Source organism: Diuraphis noxia, unplaced genomic scaffold (assembly GCF_037042655.1).
Source record: "Diuraphis noxia isolate RWA-SAM2 unplaced genomic scaffold, SU_Dnox_SAM2 contig0001, whole genome shotgun sequence".
Taxonomy (NCBI): Eukaryota; Metazoa; Arthropoda; class Insecta; order Hemiptera; family Aphididae; genus Diuraphis; species Diuraphis noxia.
Window position 1 is genome coordinate 102,724,038 of NW_028301711.1, and position 20,264 is coordinate 102,744,301.

The 20,264-nt window shown below is 30.7% G+C and overlaps 1 protein-coding gene and 2 pseudogenes across 1 annotated transcript; 1 reads left to right on the forward strand and 2 right to left on the reverse strand.

Annotated features, from left to right (window-relative positions):
* The first annotated feature begins 468 nt into the window (after positions 1 to 468).
* Positions 469 to 3,706, forward strand: LOC107171101 (E3 SUMO-protein ligase KIAA1586-like; annotated as a pseudogene).
* Positions 3,707 to 5,716: 2,010 nt separating this feature from the next.
* LOC149062958 (uncharacterized) lies at positions 5,717 to 13,096 on the reverse strand (annotated as a pseudogene).
* A 3,097-nt stretch (positions 13,097 to 16,193) lies between these two features.
* LOC149062959 (uncharacterized) lies at positions 16,194 to 18,609 on the reverse strand. Its single transcript, XM_089217702.1, has 2 exons — positions 18,193 to 18,609; positions 16,194 to 18,064 (listed from the first exon to the last, which is right to left on the reverse strand). Exons 1-2 carry the CDS (start codon positions 18,494 to 18,496, stop codon positions 16,488 to 16,490), a joined length of 1,881 nt encoding a protein of 626 aa, XP_089073828.1. The 5' UTR covers positions 18,497 to 18,609; the 3' UTR covers positions 16,194 to 16,487.
* Between the last annotated feature and the right edge of the window lie 1,655 nt (positions 18,610 to 20,264).

Below are 20,264 nucleotides of genomic sequence, written 5' to 3' on the forward strand. Positions count from 1 at the left end.
CTGGTTAGTGGTTATATAATCATAATACCATTGTCACGAGGAAAATTGATAGCGGTAAACATTTAAACCATAGATAATAGAAGAATTCTATATATGATTTAAATAAGTAAATACTAAATAAGTTAGGTTTGCTTATGTTTTCAGAAAACCACGTTTTATAACAATCATGTAATCAGTTATCACAAGAGACATTGTAAAGTAGAAAAGTGACTTGAGTTTTAAGTTTTAACATTGTTCTGTGATTTTAATAATTTAATTTAATGTGATGATATTGATATATATTATGTTTGTAGACATGTAGTATGTATGAATGATACATTGATACGTTTGCTTTCTATCATTCTGATTTCTGTCATGTGGACATTAATTTGTAAATAAACGATTAATTAATGATAATTTATACCATATTAATTTAACTTACCTAGTAGCAATTGCTAAATATACCAATTAAAAATTTTTATTTACAAAATGAGTGAAGATAAAAGGAAATTGACAACAAATATATTGTCGTACTTTTCAAAAAAGCCTAAAGTAGAGACCATTGGCTGTTTGTCTGAATATAATATAGATAATGTAAGTTATTATATTATATTTTATTAACTGTAGAGTTTGAGCAATTCTGAACCAGACAAGAGTATACTTATGAATTTACCATCTCAAACCAAAGTAAATTATGTCAAAAATTAATTTGCTCAAATATTTCTTTTTTATGAACAAAATTACATTTTTTTTTACCTTATAGAATCTTCACGCAGTATGTACTTCCAAAGTTTCAAGCAATTGTAATTATTCTAATATGGTAACTTCGGAACTACAGGTAAGAGTACATAATATTTTATTATAATATTGAATTTGAAAGAAGTAAAAATTAATTTAAATTTTAAATTTTATTTCTGTGAATACTCATAGTCTACAAATTAACATGATGGATCAATAATAAATAGTTATTTAATATTTTATATCTATCATCTCATCAGTTGTGTCAACTAAAGTTTTAAATTGGTAATGTAAATTTGATTTTCTGAATATTTATTTACTGTGTTGAAGTAAGTTGTAATACTTATAAGTTATAACAAAGATATGTACAGTACATGATGTTTCTACTTTGGATTAGTGGTTTTTTGTTTCTCATATTATTTATTGCATAATAATATGCTTATGCTATTAGCTTATTATAATATTTGAAGCTTTATGTATTATAATTTATAATTGCTACTGCACAGTGGCAATCATAGCATAAATGTAGATAAATTATACATATAAGTTATATATTTCAAAAAAATTAAAATGGTGAACTAAAATATTATCTATTAACTATATACGTATATGTACTATACTATATGTCTATATGTATCTTTTAATAAAATTATAGTACCTCTTAACTGTGCTTAGCTGCGGCTATCAAAATTACCACACATTTGCTACTGCACACTTAAATAATTATGCTATTATACACATTATGTATGCAACTACATATAAAAATAGGCCCAGCTGAATATTTGCTTATAAGTTATAATTGATATTTTATAATTACTAATTTAGGTATTTTATATACATATCATGCTTTAAATACATTGAATGATTACATTTTTAGTAAGCTAGTTTATGTTTTAATTCAGTTAACTTTTGACAATTTATAATAGAAATTAAATACATTATTAAATGTCTAGGTCAATGTATCACAAGATAAAAGTCAAATTCCATTAGAATTATGGCCGTTGGAATGGAGCAATGAACAGTGGAGGGGAAAAAAGCAAAATACCCATGGCTAATATGTTTTAATAATAAACTTGGATGTAGCATATGCAAAGAATTTGCTGAATTTAAATCTTTTAAAAGCCATAATATTGAAATGGCAAAAGAATGGACTAATTGCCAAATAGACAGTGGTGATAATCCCAAAAAAATAACTCGGCTAGCTATCTTAAGAAATAAAATTAAAAAACATAGTTCTTCTAAGGTACATACAACTGCTTTTAATGTTGCAACTGAAAAAGAAACAAATTCACTTATAAAAAACTTTGAAGATACTGAAAACAAAATAAATAAATCAACTCATTTAGTTTTTCGTACTGCATACTATATTGCCAAGTGTAATCGTCCATTTGATGACGACATTAAACTTATAGAACTTCAAAAACTCAATGGTCTAAAAGTTGGAAATACATTACACTCGAGATTATCATCTACTAATATAATTGACCACATATCATCTATGATGAAAAGAAAAATTGTTTCTAACATATTTGAAACTGAAGCAAAATTATCAGTTTTAATTGATGAATCTACCACTATAAGTACTTTGAGTGGAGTGGTGGTATGTATACGAGCAGCTATTTCTTGTGAAGACCCCATTTTCATATTTTTAGACTTAGTTGAATTATCAAATCAAACGGCTGAAAATATAGTTCAACAACTAATTAAATGCTTACATCATGCTGGATTTAATGATCAGTATTTGCGAGAAAATTGGGTTTCTTTTGTGAGCGATGGAGCGAGTGTGCTATTAGGTAAAAGAAATGGCGTGGCAAAAAGACTTAAAGAGCTCTATCCTCTAATTTTCAGTTGGCACTGCCTAAACCATCGTTTAGAACTGGCAGTTCATGACTCAATAAAAGACATAGGTGCTTTAAACCACTTTAAATCTTTCATTGATTATACGTCTTATACAACACTTCTCCTAAGAATCAAAATGAACTCAGAAATGTGTGTAATGAATTAGATATTTTATTTTTGAAACTGGGTAGAGTTCTTGATGTCCGTTGGGTGGCCAGTAGCTGGAGGGCCATAAATTCTGTATGGAAAACATTTCCAGCTTTGTGTAATCATTTTTGTAATGCTGCAAATGATTCAACTAAAGATTCTAAAACTAGAAACAAATATCTTGGCCTAAAAAAAAGATTGGCAAGTCCAGAATTTGTATCAGACCTGGGTTTGATGTGTGATTGTCTACAAGAACTATCTATACTATCTAATCAATTACAAGAACGTACAACTACACTTATTCAAGGCCAAAAGCACATTCAAAGAACAATAAGGATTATAGAATCATTTAAAGTTACTCCGGGAGAACATATGTCTGAAGTTTCTACACTTAAAAAAGTTATGGTATTTAAAAATATTCAACTTTCAACTAACACTAAATTAATTACTATTAATCCAAAACAGTTTATTTCAAGCATTACCAATAATCTTAAACATAGATTACTTGAAAATAGCAATGAAGAGACTATTATTCAGGATTTGTTGATTATGGATATTAGCATCTGGCTAGAAAATACTAATATTAGGCACGGGGAAAATGAAATGAAGCGTATATGTAAACGTTTTTTACTTAATGAACAAAATGCTATCAATGGTCTTCGACAACTAACTGAATATAATACACTTTTGCCAAAAAAAAGTCATGCCTGAAGTCTATAATTTGTGTAAAACATTTCCAATATCAACAGCTGAGTGTGAAAGGGGGTTTAGTCTAATGAACAATATTTGTACAAAGCTTAGAGCTAGACTAACAGTAGTAAACATAGCTAATTTAATGTTTATTAATATAAATGGACCTCCATTGGACAACTGGAACCCTGAATATTATGTTAAAACATGGCTGGTTCATCATAGAACAGCTGAAGATTCAAGAACCAAACCAAATCAGCCAAACAAACATAAAGTCCAAGAAGAAAAAATAAGTTTGTGGAAAATATTATAGTAACTACTGACTAGTAATAAATTATTTAAAGTTGTATTTGTTATTAATAAATTAAGTTACCAATCAGCTGTTAATATTTGTCTAGAATTTGCTACTTTTTAGATATATGATTAATTTGTGAAAGACATCACCATTTTAAAATCAAAAATTTTATTAATAAATAAAATACTATTTTATCTATTGAGTGAGTATCTGAATAATAGTTAAAAGTATATTAACAATTAACATAAAAACTGAAATACTGTGTATAAAAATAGAAAAAGCGAAGATTATAGTACAAATTGTTTAATGTAGCTTGTAATGTATTATGTAAGTAATATTTCGAGCGTAGCGATAACATTTTTTTTTTTTGCAATAAAATATAGCTTAAAGTGCGTATACCCAAAAATTTGTTCACCAATACACCACTGGACTACGTACAACAATATAGATTGTAGACAGTAGACACACAAATACGCAATACTGAAAATCAAATATAATATTTTGTATGATCGTAGTATTGTAATTATGTAAGTACATGGAATGAGAATTTTTTTGTTTTTTAGACTTCTATAAATTTGGGGGCCCCAATTAATTATAAACTGAGGCCTCTTGGTGGTGTTGAGCACCCCTGGTCTCCCCGCTAGTTGCGGCACTGGTTCTGACCCGTTTCGTGAAATGGATAGAAAATTTGTCCAGTTCGCGAAACGGAACTTAATTTTTTACGGATCGCGTAATTACACAATGTGGATAACTTTTCACGAAAAGGACACGGAATTTTAGTTATACGGAACTTGTTCCGTAATCTGTACATACAAATGACGAAACTAATACGTGAATGATTTTTATTAATAGAAACAACTTTCATAATAACCTGTGGTAATAATTATGTAATTTTAGTAAACTTTAGATAATGTATTTTGTATATTATCAATAAAAAAATACATATAAGATAATGTCATTTTTTTAAAAAATAAATCGTGTACCTATAATATTTTTAAGATTCTGGTGTTAAAAATTTTATAATTTTTAGCTATAAAGTAATTTATATAAATAGTGGCTCTAACAACTGGAGGACAATGTTTTCATAGTTGTAATTTTAGGGGAAAATGTGAAACAAAAAAATGCGCTTGCTTTAAATCAAGCTTAAAATGTAATAGCTGTTGTCATTAGTGCTCTGCACGGTCCGTTATTTTAGGGACCGGACCGGACTTTACATTTTAATAGAAGACCGAAGTCGGACCGTTTCATACTTAAAAGTAAACAGAGGACCAAAGTCGGACCGAACCCATAGTACATATAATTTTTAGACCGAACCGGACCAGTAATTCAATTAAATTTAATAAAGTAGACCGGGACCGGACTGCCGGTTCGATCTTAAAACATTCTAGACCGTTTTTGGACCGGACTGTAAAGTTTATGGACCGAACTGTAAAAGTGTATGAACCGGACCGTAGTAAGGTTCAGTTAGTAATGCCTAAATCAGATCATATGATTTATTTTGTTACATAATAAAGATTTTCCAAAATTTTCTTTTGCCAATAATTAGCACGCAATTAGCATGAATTTGCACGCCAACTCCCGAAATTCGCACGCCCATAGTTACCGAGCAATCGGCCTTTATCTATTTTGACCGTTTCACCAGCCCCCCTCAAAATCGAAAAATAAAGATTTGAGCACGAATTGTACTTGCAAATTCTGTTTAGGTACTTTTTAAACTTGTGCTGATTATATTATATTAAATTAAAAATGGTGTATGATGTACTTATTTGTCTAAAAACAATTTAAACATTAATTTAAAGTAGTTTGAAGCGTTAACATTCAAAATATACATTGTCGTAATAACATTAAATGTCAGCAGGTGCTAAGCTTTCATAAGTAAAATAATAAAAAATACCAATTAAATCATATTCAAAGTCACTGTTTCCGTTTTCATACATAAAAACTTTTATGCATCCCCGTAATTAGGCCACTTAAAATATAAGTTTTGATAATTTTACCATGGCTTTTACATTATCTAAATAATTACATTTACCCAAAGGAATTACAACATGACTTGGGCAATGGCTGTATATCAATTAAGATATCTTGTATGTTGTCTATACATTTTTATAACAACAAAAATCATCTGAAATAAGTTAAATTGTTGATATTTCAATAATTTAAAATTCAACTCACCTTCATTAAATATTGGTTCACCAATTTCATTTAAAAGAATTCTCTCAGCAGTGTGAGCAGTACGTCTCTGAAATTCCAGCAATGTATATCGACCACTTTCTACGTGCTGCCATGCTTAATTTAAAATACCCATGATTCTCGTATACACAGATGATGTTGTTCTTCTAATCTAAAAATAATTCATTGCTTTCATTGCGGTTCATCATTCAACATTAGGTTTGTAAGTATTTTAATAACTAAAATGTAATATTAATTTGAATATTAATATTAATAAGCCCTATAATTGATTTTTAAGAAATAGGTGAGAGAGACAACATAGGCTTGAAATATATTGATCTTATAAAATATATTATTTATGTATCTTCCGTGTTGTTTATAAATTTTGTTCAAGTATGAAAATGGTGGTTTAACATAAAAAATTGTTGAAAAATAATAACTTACTGGTAATCCATCTATAGCCCTAGAAAAATCAATCCGAGGGGTTCAATACCCCTGAAGTGATCTAAAAATCAATTATATTATCTATATTTTAAAATGAACTATACATTGTGTGATTCAAATTGATATATTTACTATAGAACACATACGGTGTTGGATGTTTGCCCATTCGACGCAATAAACTTGCATGATTGGACTCAATGAAATTGTTGGTTCTGTGTGTTAGTCGATGGACAGTAAACCGATGTGCACAAACAACTTCCATCTAATAGTGTTGAAAATAGGCCATTAAGGAACTAAGACTATTGTTCAAACCATGCTGTTCCACTATCAAATTTATAACAATAATTGATTAAACATAATTTCTAAAGAAGAATAACCATAATATTATGTGAATGACAATTGTTCATGTGTTATTACCTAAGTTTTGAATGTTTCTAAACCCCAATTCCATTGAAAAATTTATTCCATTGTACGTCAATGTTTCAGCTGGTTAATGCGGTAAAGCCACTAACTATAAAAAAAAAAAAACTGTTATTCTGGTTTTAAATTTATATTTTAACAAAATATTACCATTCGAACCACCCTTCTGGCATCTGCATTGGTATTGCATAGTCTAATGATGCGGTTACTTAGAATGAATCGTATTATACACTAATTGGACATGGGAAAAATTTACTTTTATTGTGTATCAAATTATTTCTTAAAAATACCTATGTATTATTATGTTATTTTAATATGTTGCGTTTTACACACCGAACAAGCAACACGTATGTTTCGCTTTCGCAGTTCGCGAGATAGTGCTGACTAAGTTATTACAATTTTTTTTTGTTAATGTTTACAATGCAAACCACGGCCTGTCGGACGGATGGTAAGTTTTTATAAACAAATATTTTTTTTAAGTGGGTCACACTAAAACTGACCGAATTGCAAAATGTATGCAAATATGGAGGTCGATTCAAATCTGCCGCATAATATAACAGTTGATGCTAGTATTTGGACACAAATACAAAACGACAATGCGACCTTGAAACAAATGGTAACGGAATTGCGATTAAACAATGAGAAATTACAACTTCAGATTTCTGAAATGAACGCTGGGAGCTCCAAAGAAATTTTGAGCTCGCCAAAAAAAATAATCAAAGTGACGAAAGAAGTAGCAAAAACTTCTGTAAAAATCCATAAACCACCTCCAATAACAGTATGTGGTGTAAACGATTTAAAAAAATTAATGATTAATTTAAAACTCGAAGAAGCTGAAGGACACGAGCAACAAATGAAAACTTTGGCTAATGGTGAAATTAAGATACTAACAGGCGACGAACACCAGTTTCGACGAATTATAAAAGTATTAGAAGAGCAAAAAGTTGAGTATCATAGATACCAACTTAATACTGAAAAAAAGTTTCTGGTGGTAATTCGTGGATTACATCCTGAAACTGATCTCTGTGATATTAAAAACGAATTATCCGAGCTAGGACATTTTGTACATACTGTCACGAACATTCAAATAAAAAAAAAAGTCGACCCTAACAACAAGTTTAGTGATCGAACTATTGTAAGACTTCCATTATTCTTCGTGGATTTGGAACCACAAGCAAACAACAAAGATATTTATGATATTAAAAACTTGTGTTATATTATAATAAAAGTAGAACCCCCAAGAAAAAAAAGAAGTTCCACAATGCAAAAATTGTTAACTATTTGGTCACACTCAAAACTACTGTTTCAAAGCACTAAAGTGTGTAAAATTTAGTGAAGGACATACTTCAATAAATTGCCCTAAGTCTAAGAAATCAAAGGCGAAATGCGCAAACTGTGGTGAAGCACATACTGCAAATTGGAAAGGATGCATCACTTATAAAAATTAAATAGAAAAAGCTCACCCTAAAAAAACTACAGCAGTACAAAGAATACAACAGAAACCTGCGAAACCAGTCACTCAAGAAGTTTCTTTTGCACAGATGGCTAGTTCTTCAAAAAAAAATCAAAAGGGTCCAATGATTCAAACCCATACACAACAAAACCAAAATGTACCGTCGCTATCTGACGTTATGTCAGCATTAACAAAATTAAATGAGAGATTGGACAGGCTTGAAAATAGCCAGCCGAAAACCAAAGCGCAAAAGAAAAAGAAATGAGTAGAACGCTTCGAATCATAACATGGAACGCTAATGGGCTTGTACAACGAAAACAAGAACTTGAACATCTTATGAATAACGAAAAAATTGACATAGCTTTAATTTCAGAAACCCACTTCACAACGTGGACCACTCTAAAATTACATGGCTATCGAATATATACAACAGAACATCCGAGCAATCGCGCTCATGGAGGAACTGCAGTAATAATAAAAGAAACAATTAAACATTATGAACTTGATAAACATCCTCAAGAATATTTACAGGCAACTAGTGTCCATATCAATGACGGCAACAATGATCTAACTATCTCTGCAATTTATTGTCCACCAAGACATAAAGTAGATGACAAAAAGTTCATTGAATTCTTCCAGGCACTCGGTAGCAGATTCATTGCTGGAGGAGATTATAATGCCAAACACACATTTTGGGGATCGAGATTGATTACCACCAAAGGGCGGGAATTGTTCAAATCAGCAAATACAATTAAAGCACAATTAATTTCAACTAGAAAACCAACATATTAGCCGACTGACCCAAATAAATTACTTGATCTTATTGACTTTTACGTAATGAAAGGAATTTCATCAAATTATACGGAAGTTGAAGGACTATTAGAACTTACGTCAGATCACATTCCTGTGCTTATCTCATTAATCTCTGATGTGATAATGAAACAAAAAAAAATGTCTATAACAAACAAAAAATCAAATTGGGACCTTTTCAGAAATACCCTCGAAGAAAAAATAATACTTTCAACTCGATTAAGAACAATAGTAGATATTAATATTGCCGTAAAAAAATAACCTATGACCTTGTTAGTGCGGCGGAAATAGCAACTCCGGTAGCTATCAATGGTAATCACCAGTTAACTTACCCACTAGAAATAAGAAAACTAGTCCAACATAAACGTCGAGCGAGACGAACATGGCATAGTACACGGAACCCAACGGATAAAACGGAATGGAACCGAGTAAGCAAAATTCTTCATGACAAAATCAAAGAAATGAAAAATGAAACATTCAAATCATACTTAAGTGGTCTCACTGAGACGGATAATACTGATTATTCATTATGGAAAGCCACAAGACTCATGAAGAAGCCCCGTGTTCAGATACCACCACTCCGCAAAGAAGACGGCACCTGGGCACGAAGCGAACAAGAAAAAGCCGAAATATACGCTCGGCATCTTGAACACGTATTTATGCCAAACACTATTGACTCTGGGCTGACACCTTGCAATGCCAATCTCTTAATGCAGCACGTGAAAAAATCAAATATTTCTCACCATTGGAAATTGCAAAAGAAATAGATAACAACTTAAACCCAAAAAAATCACCAGGCTATGATGAAATTAGTCCAAAAATACTGAAAGAACTTCTAAAGAAGGCTATCATTCATCTTACACACATATACAACGTTGTTTTGCGCTTGGAATACATTCCAGAACAATGGAAACGGGCACAAGTTATTATGTTGCTCAAACCAGGAAAACCATTTGAAAATGTCACATCATACCGACCGATATCACTCTTTCCAAGTTTATCTAAACTTTTAGAGAAACTTCTGCTCAAACGCCTAAAACCGATTATAGAGGAAAAAAATCTTATACCAGAACATCAGTTTGGATTTCGCAACAAACATTCAACAATCGATCAAGTACATCGAGTTACAAATGTGATTAGTAAAGCTCTTGAAGAAAAAAAGTACTGCTGTGGAGTATTCCTTGACGTAGCTCAGGCTTTTGACAAAGTCTGGCACAAAGGACTCCTCATCAAACTGCGTGATCAGCTGCCACATACCTGGTGTGCACTTCTTGAATCATACTTGACTGACCGTCAATTTCGAGTCATACACGAAGAAGCGATAACCGAATGGAAAGATATATCAGCTGGAGTACCGCAAGGTAGTGTTTTAGGACCTATCTTGTATTTACTCTATACGGCTGATATACCAAACGACGATAACACAACATTAGCTATGTTTGCCGATGATACAGCAAATTTGTCAACACGTAATAGTCAGCTTACTGCAACCAATAACTTACAGAGGTCAATCGACAATATCTTTGCCTGGACAAGACGTTGGAAAATTAAGATTAATGGCGATAAATCGGTGCACGTTAACTATACGTTACGCAAAACCAAAACCATCCAAATAATATTGAATCAATCACCAATCCCACAAAAAAATTCAGCAAAATATCTTAGAATGCACCTTGACTCTCATCTAAACTGGAAACACCACGTCCGTCAGAAAAAAATTCAGATTAAAGAAAAAATGCGAAAACTTTATTGGTTAGTCGGACCTCACTCCGAGTTAATTATAGAAAACAAACGTCTACTGTATGTAGCAATTATAAAACCGATCTGGATATATGGCATTCAATTGTGGGGTTGTGCCAGTAAGTCTAACATCAATGTAATACAACGCTGTCAAAATATTGCACTTAGGACCATCACTGCAGCCTACCGGTTCGAAAGAAACAATGCAATTCACCGTGATATGATGCTGCCTACAATAGCAGACGAAATCCAAAGGCTTGCTCGCAAACACGAGACGAGGCTAGATCACCATGTCAATCCATTGGCCATTCAATTATTAGATAACTCCAAGGATATCCGACGTCTTGAGCGTCTGAAACCATACGACTTAGTTTAAGATTTTAGATTAAGGCAGGAGACACTTCATTGAAAGTGACTCCATCAACGTGTAATATATATATATATTTTATGTCAAGTATGTAAAATATGTGTAATTGTCAAACATATTTATAAAGACCTTTGGGTCGTTTAAATAATAAAGCCCCAGGGCATTTAAAAAAAAAAAAAATTTAATATACTTACCCTTATAAAGTGAAACCAGCAGCCACTATTATTTGATTCTGGCATCACCATCATAATTGCGTTGCGTAGGCCTTGTTCAAAATCCGAAATGATTTGCAACTCCTCAAAATTTAAATTTAATTGCGAATCATTTCGAATAAATTGCAACAATCGACAGTAGGCCTCTGTGGTGGATTCTGTTAGGAGAGCATACATAATGGGTACTGCCTACAAAGTAAAATTGTAAGACACATAATTATTAACATTTTTTATTAAGCCAAATAGAAATTATTGCTTACCTAAAAACTTACAACATTGTTCACTATTATTACTACAGACATCAGCTGAACAATGTCTGTCGGGTGAGTTGGTCAAACTTGGTACGCACTGAAGCCAAATGTACATTGTTAACAATTAGATGAGAGATATTTGATAACACCAATCCCACAAATCTTGTCACCTCTCCTTGGATCACATCCAGTCGGCCCTGGTAAAATCTATTATGTGTACCATCACACCACAATAAACGTTGCTGCCATTCAACAGACACTAAGATGTTAGCCCATTCTTCTAATGTCTCTGGAATAGGTGGACTAACCCCTTCTCCTAGCTCGTGCAATTGTACGTATGGAGGTCTGGCGACCTATAGCTAGTGCTGCTTCAATGCTCCTATTAGAGTAAATAAATTAATAAACATGCTTAACGCACTATTCTAAGAAAAAAAAAGTATAGTTCACAATTTGTATTTTTTTGGGCGGCCCCCTTTTCTGCCAAAATGTACCCTTCCGTTTTCGGCCAGTGTCACTTTTCGGCCAAAACTTAACGTTTACTTTTCGGCCAATGTTCCTTTTCGGCCAGCACAGTTTTCTTTAAAATTTACAATTTTAACAACTGAACAAATTATTACATTTGTTAAATAAAAATTAATTGTTGTTTGACAAATTTTACTATTTTTATAGTCCTCACTCTTCAATGTAAGTTTAATTTCGTTGGTTTTTTGGAAGTAAAGATAAACCAGCGTTATTTCTTGTTTGATATAATACAATGTAAAACGCAATATCCAATCAGTTATAACTTATAATTATGTGTCTAAAGTATATAGGCAATGTATAGTAATGCCAAAATGTTGTACCTTATCGTTTCCATCTTATCTAATATATATAATATTATATTACATTATGGAAAACTAATTATATGTTATCGTGGACATCAATTTAACACGACACACACACATTGTTGTGTTTTATATACATTAATTATAAACACTCAGTATAAAAGTGTTCTAGCATACGTACCTATACTTTTTAGTACCTATCGAGTTGTGATAGACATTTTTTAAATTAAAATTTAAAAACAAAAAAATTACATTTTTTGATACAATCATAACTCATAAATTGTAAATTTTAAAGAAAACTGTGCTGGCCGAAAAGGAACAGTGGCCGAAAAGTAAACGTTAAGTTTTGGCCGAAAAGTGACAGTGGCCGAAAAGAGTAGGGTAAGTGTTGGCCGAAAAGTGACACTGGCCGAAAACGGAAGGGTACATTTTGGCCGAAAACGGTGACGCCCGTATTTTTGTATCTTTTTTGCGTATAAATTCAGTTGAAAATGTATTATTGAAGTTGTTATTGTATCATTTTGGAATTTAAATAAATAAAAACATACTGAGGAGCAATATCATTGTATATTTGAGCCGGTAATACATTCTCGTTCCCTCCGCGTTCTCTTAAGGTATTGAGGAATAGCCGGACTTCCTATAAATGCCGACGGTTTGGGTGATGGTTGTGTTGTCGTTGGTCAAGAACAATAATCAATCCGGGGCCCAACCCCATCCACGCGGTGACTCTGCAGACGGAATATCTTTTTGCACATCAAAGATATCTGCATAAATAAAATAAAAATATGTGTTTAAATATACTCAGATGATTTTTCAATGATAAATATAATTTACCTAGTACCACGAACTTCCCAATTTAAATGGTATTCATACCCCATCTCATCTCTGTAAATTGTAGAGCCACTACTTTCACCATTAATGGTTGTACTTGGTCCGCCACCATTTGGGGGAACACCATCATCATTGTTTTCGTCTTATAAGAAAATATTAAATAATACTCGTATATTATTAAAAAACTTTTTTGTATATAGCCGAAAAAATTGGCCCACCCAATGAAAATTGTCTGGCTACATGTCTGGGAACCCTTATAATGTTATAAGTCATCACATGTGAGGTATGTGACCAGAAGTACTATTTTTCATAGGACAGTACTTTTTTTTTATGCAAGTCCTACTAGTCCTAGTGTCATTAACAATAGCGTTATGTATGAGAAATTGTAATCTTTTTTTGAAAATATTATGGGCTACTACATGTTTATGATTTTTTATAATTTGGTATTAATTTATATTTTATTCGAGCTAATGGAATCTAATTGGTTGTCAGCATAGTTAATTTAATTTGTTAATGTTTCCTACATTTTAACAACGTTTTGTATTAATTTATTCAAATTCTACACTTGGTATTTTTACCTTTAAAAAATAACTAAAATATTTATACTTTAGTTTAAGTTTACTTAAATTTCATAGAATTGTTATCATAAAGATACACATCTAACGAGTTGACAAAATAATTTTAAATAATTCGTTTTTTAGTGTCTAGGTATCTAATAATAATAATAATAAAAAAAAAAACAACTTTTGTAGGAGATGACCTATGGTCTATGATATGGGCAAAATGGATATACGCATTGGAAATTTTTAAAATGTACTTTTTTGTAAATTTTTATGACTGGTCACCATCATAGGTAGGGTTAGGTTAGGTTAGATATGTTGAGTAAAATTAAATAAAACATTTCTTACCTTCCATGTTCAAAATTATTTAATTAACTTTAATTAAAATTTAAAAATAGTATATTTTTAGGTGTGGTATGCCCGATTGGTGATGGAAATATCAATATTAATGATGAAGTAGACGAAGTATAAGACAAAATTATGTCAAATATTTATTTATTTAATAAATTGTTTATTAATATTTGTTAGCAGAAATAAACGATGTCATTTCCACAAAAATCCAATCTATTGATCAGAAAAGGTCCAGCTCGTTCAAAAATGTACAAAGTCAAACACAAGAAACGTCAGAAAAAAGATTTTGCATGGGAAAAATTGGCAAGAATGTGATGATATGAATACTCGATGTAGATTGGGCAAGATGTGATCTTAGAAGTATTCTAGGAGTCATACTTTCTGGTAATTCATTAATTTTTATTTATAAGTATAAGTATAAATGTAAACTTATATTTTATAGTAAAAGACAATTTGTACGAAATCGGGACCAATGAATGAAAAATAAATCAAAAGTATAGACATAACCAATTTAATTTATGCAAGGAGTATTTTATTACGACCGACAAAGTACCTGAAAATACAATTTCATTTAGAGAGGTAGCTCGACTAAATTCTAACTTAAGCGGTCAAGGATATGAATGATATGATAGATGTGGTTGTATGCAGGAGTGTCGAACAAAAAAATGTAAATGTAAATCAGAAGGTGAACTGTGTAACTCTAAGTGCCACAGTAGCAAACCGTGCTCAAATAAATAACTATAGCTAATTTTTTATGCTATAAAACTAAAAAAATTAATTACGAATATTATTCATACTAATATGTATATCTAATCAAGAATAATAAATTAATTAATATAGTATTTATTTTTGCATTACCCTTCACACCTTCGTTCATTGTACTTTCGGTAAAAGTGTCCGTCTGCTATAGCGTGTATTTATTATATATGCATATATATATACATATGTATATATATATATATATATATATATAAATTTAAATTGATTAATTGTTGTTATCTTGAAATATAGTAAGCTTCATACACAAATTATTATAATTTCAAAAGCACATACCTACTATGGCCAATGTTTGTAACTGATTTTCAATGTTGTTGTATATGTATAATATTATGTTTGATTTCTATGTATTGCTGTCAGCGCACAAATTGGTTAATTAATTAAAATTATTATTTATTTTTTTAAATATAACTAATGTTTAGGCCGCCGGCTATTCACTAGCATTTGGCCGGACAACTACTTACTTTAGAATGTTGTGTTCAAATTTGAACGGGATGGGTGACAGCAAATAAATATAAATAATAATACGTGTTAAAATAATAAATAATAATATATTATAAAGCACTAGTGTGCGTACGTCGGCCGGTGAAGACGTCTCTTCCCGAGCACGACTCAAAACAGCAATAATAAATAACAATAATGATAATAACAGCAATGATAATAATGACAATAACCGGACGTCACATGCGCCGCGGCGGGTCAGTGTATCGGGCAGGGTTGCAAAAAAAACAGTTTTTTTTGTTTAAAACAATGTTTTTTATGATTTAAACAGTTTTTTAGTGTTAGTTAGTTTGTTTGTTTTAAACATTGTTTAAAACTGTTTTTTTTTGTTTAAACCTAGGTTATTTTAAAAAATATTTTGTTTTTTTAAAACGGTATTTTCTGTGACATTAACAGAACTAAAGAGGATTATAATTTACAGACTTTTATTGCAGATATAAGTGTCAATAACTAATGACTATTGACTATTGAGTAATGAGTAATATAAAAAATAAGTATAAATTAATTATAATAAGAAGAAAATATTCATCGACTATTAAATAGATAATAACGTTCAGTATGAGTTATGAGTTTATGACTTAAAACTTTATGAGTAGTGAGTACCAACTACCAGTACATAAAAAGAGTCAACATATAAATAATTATTCAACATCAATAATATTACAAATAATTTATAATATTAGGTAACAAACTAACAAGTAACAACTAATAACATCAATAAATCTGTTTTATTTTATTCTTACAAGCTTTATAATAAGTAAAATAAAAACATATAAAAATAAAAATTATTGAAAACTTATTTCTTAGTACAATGTAAGGTAAAATATTTCAAAATAAACAATTAGTTCTTTTAAAAACAATATAATAAATACTAAAATAGGAATAGGAGACAACCTAAGTTTTATTTTTTTCTTAAGTGTCAATTCAGTCTTTAGTAAATTAGATACTGACTTAGTATTTGTATAGGTATTATATAACAATAGTTTTAAAATTTAAACTTATAATAAAAAATAAAACAAAACAACAAATTCTTAAATAAAAATCTTAAACAAATAATAAAATGTATAGCTGGGAAATGGCAGCAGCTTATTCTTTGTTTGGTTTATTTAAATGTTTGAAAATTGTTACAAGTTTTGAAGCTTTTTCCACTCCAAGACGGTTTCTAGTTTTTGAATGGACATAACCAAAGGTTGAAAAAAGTCTCTCTATACCGGCAGAGCTGCAAATTGATGTAAAAAGTTGCTCTACTAAATATGTTAAATCTTTGGAAATTTTATTTTGTTTTATTAATGCTTTCCACCATATAAGAGCTGAAATATTTTTTAATGCATTGTCACTGAATAAGTATCCTTTAAATGGGCTAGTTTGAGCTTGAAATGATATAATTTCTGACATAGCAGTTGGAAAATAAAGATTAGCATATTCTAAAGCTGAATCATGTTGATCTTCATTTAATTTCTGTCCTCTATATTTTGGATGTAATATATTAGCTAAATAATGAACATCTTGAATAGCCATATCATACCTTTTCTCAAATATTTTTATTTCATCACTTTCAGTACTAAACTCGTTTTTAAAAAAATCTTTGAGATCAATCCACATTTCAACCACATCTGCTATTGTACAATTATCTTTTTGTGATACATCTAAAGCCCAAGACAATTTTTTTAACTTGACTATAAATGCTTCTGTATTGGTTTTCAAATTCATATCTATTACCATAGAAGTTATCTTAGAATCAATTGCTGCTCTATGATCAACACATACTTTGTATAAAATTGGCCAATTATCGATGTAGGATTGCAGACAGTCAAACATTGTATTCCAACGAACATCAAAAGGAAGTACCAAAGATGAACCACCAAGTTCTTTATATTTAGCAGCAGGAAAATGGTGAAACTTGAAATATTTAATAATTTGTTTTACCTTATTTTTAATAACTGTATCTTCTAAATCATGAGCTAGCAAATTTAAAATGTGTGATGAACAACCATAGGTTATTATGTCTAAATGTGAATATTCATTAGAGCTCAAATCTGATGTACTAAGTTCTAATCGCATTTTCCTCATATTGGCAGCATTATCTGTAACCATACTGCGAACATCACAACCATATGACTTACATTTTTTTATCGATTCAACAGCCAATTTTAATAAATACTCTGCATTATGACTTTCAGCTTTTGTCTCAATTGTATCAATTAAACATACTATTTCATCTTCTAAATTGTACACCGATATGCATATTATTGGTTCATTGTGTATGTTGCTCCACCCGTCCATTGCCATACATACAATTTTACCTTTAAGAATTTTTTTAATGTCTTCATTCACCTCGTTAAACACTTGATCTAACAACTTATTGCTAATTTGATCACGATTGGGAGGTTTGTAGCCAGGACGAATTAACTCAATCATTTTTTTAAACTCCTTATGTTCAACAAAAGTAAATGACGAATTTGTCGCATATATATATTTGGCAATTTGTACATCAAATGATTTTTTATCTTTATCACTAGTTCGTATAACAAACTTACTGATTGATGTAGATATTTGTGATCCCGTAGATGGTGTATCAGCACAAAAACGCTTTACGCGAGTTTCAACATTCATTGAACTATCATTGGTATGAGTAGTAGTATGCAATCTTAAACTACTAGAATCTATATTAATATTAGTAAAACAGATATTAATAACAAGTTAATACAATTTTGGTGACTTACTGTCTACTAATAATATCAACATTATCAATTGTCATTTAAGCCAAAAGAGTCATGTATTATTTACATACCATTATTATCATAACTTCTTGGTTCTTCATCGATTTGAACTTCATTTGATATTGAAGCTACATTACATTTATTTAGATGTGTTTTCATTCGATCTACTAGCCCAGACATTTCAAAATTGCATTTTATACACTTCGCTCGAGTACCTTTAGTAGTACCATTTGGTTTTATTTCTAGAAAATAATTCCAAACAGGATCTTTTCTTCTACCCGTTGAAGACATTATGTATAAAAGTATAAAACGAATGTCAATGTAAAATGTAGATTGTAGACTATACCATAATGAGGCATGACTGCATGAGTGCATGACATAAACTTATATAATAGTTAATAATAGTTATAATAGATAATGATAATATTATTATAGATTATAATAAACACGAACAATGAACATGGATTTAACGAAAAAAAATTGAATCATTATCATCGTTAACCGTAATTTAGTTATCAATAATTATCATTATGACATTTAGATACTAACTGGCAATATACCGTAGTTTGTATCTTGAACATTTTTATGACAGTGTGACCAACATCCGAGATTAATTTTTGAAAATAAGATAAATAATTTTGTTTTAAAAGACTATAAAAAAAACATGTTTTAAACGTTATGTTTTAAACGTTGATGTATTAAATGTTTAAAACAAGGAGTCATGTTTAAAACGTTTAAAACACACGTTTAAAACCAATTGTTTTAAACACTTCGCAACCCTGGTATCGGCACAGAACAATATAGAATAGACACTCGATCAGCTGTGTGGGTTTACGTATCCCTACGGTATGAAGTATTGGACTCTAAAAATTGTACCGTATCCGTAATCTGATAGGATGTTGGCAACGTGTATCCCTCTTTGTTACGAAATTTTAAAAAACGGATACAACGCAATGGCCAGGCGGCATTAACCACCTGTATCTGTATCCCGTAATCCGTAGTTGTGGCGTTTTCATATGTTATTACTTATTAATTTATTATTCAATTTTTTTTGTAATTAATAATTTTCATTATGTTTGTAAAGTGTCTGGTATGCCCGAACAAATATGGGCCATTATCCCAAATCAACTTTCATCGTTTTCCGATGTCGGTTGAAAGGTAAGTGCCTTTAATTTTATTGATTCATTGTCATTAAAAATTGAAATCATTATATAACATTTTAAATATAGATGCAAGCAATAGGCTGTTTTATGTCGACGAAATGATTTGGTTGACGTGGACCCAGATATTTGTTATCGGCACTACAAATTGTGTTCAAGACATTTTGATGAGTCACAGTTTGTAGGGACTCTGATTCCAGGTGCAGTTCCATAAACATTTGAATGGAATGGATATTTGAACGAGCAACAGGAAACCACTGATGAATCTATCAACTCGGAACTAGTTTGTCCTCAGGTGGAAGTTACAGAACATTGTTCACCAATTGATTGGTCACAGATCCAATTAACCTCAACCCCTAGGTAAAATTCAGTTGCAAGAAGTTTAGTTGATTCTTACTGTTCAATATCACCTACAGCATCAACAACCAGTTCTTCTTGTCAGACTACCCAAGGCCTTTCCAGTCGTACTCCAAGGAAAGACAAGCTCCAAAAAATGTTATGTTACCAAAAAAATAAGTATAATGAACTTCAACTAAAATTTAATATTTAAAAAAAAAAACTATGCTGATAACCAAAAAACTTTGACTTCGTTAGAACATTTTCAATTAATGTGTGATAAATTCCTTAATAAAGGGTTTTCAAATTTTGTTAAAGGTCAATCCAAACTGACTACACCATTCCAAAGGTCGTAGATATTCTTACGAGACAAAACAATTTGCACTTATGATACATTTTTTAGGCCCTAAAGTGTATAGATTTCTGCAAAGATCAATGAATTTGCCTTCACCTAAAACTTTACAGAGAACTACTCAAAACTGGGAAATAAATCCTGGACTTAGTGAATTGTTGTTTAACGCTTTAGCAATTAAAGTAAAATACATGCAATCTAGGTCTAAACAATGTGTCTTATATGTAGGCGAGATGTCTGTAATCTTCTCTTTACTATAATATTAAAAAGATGAAATCATAGGTTTTCACAATAC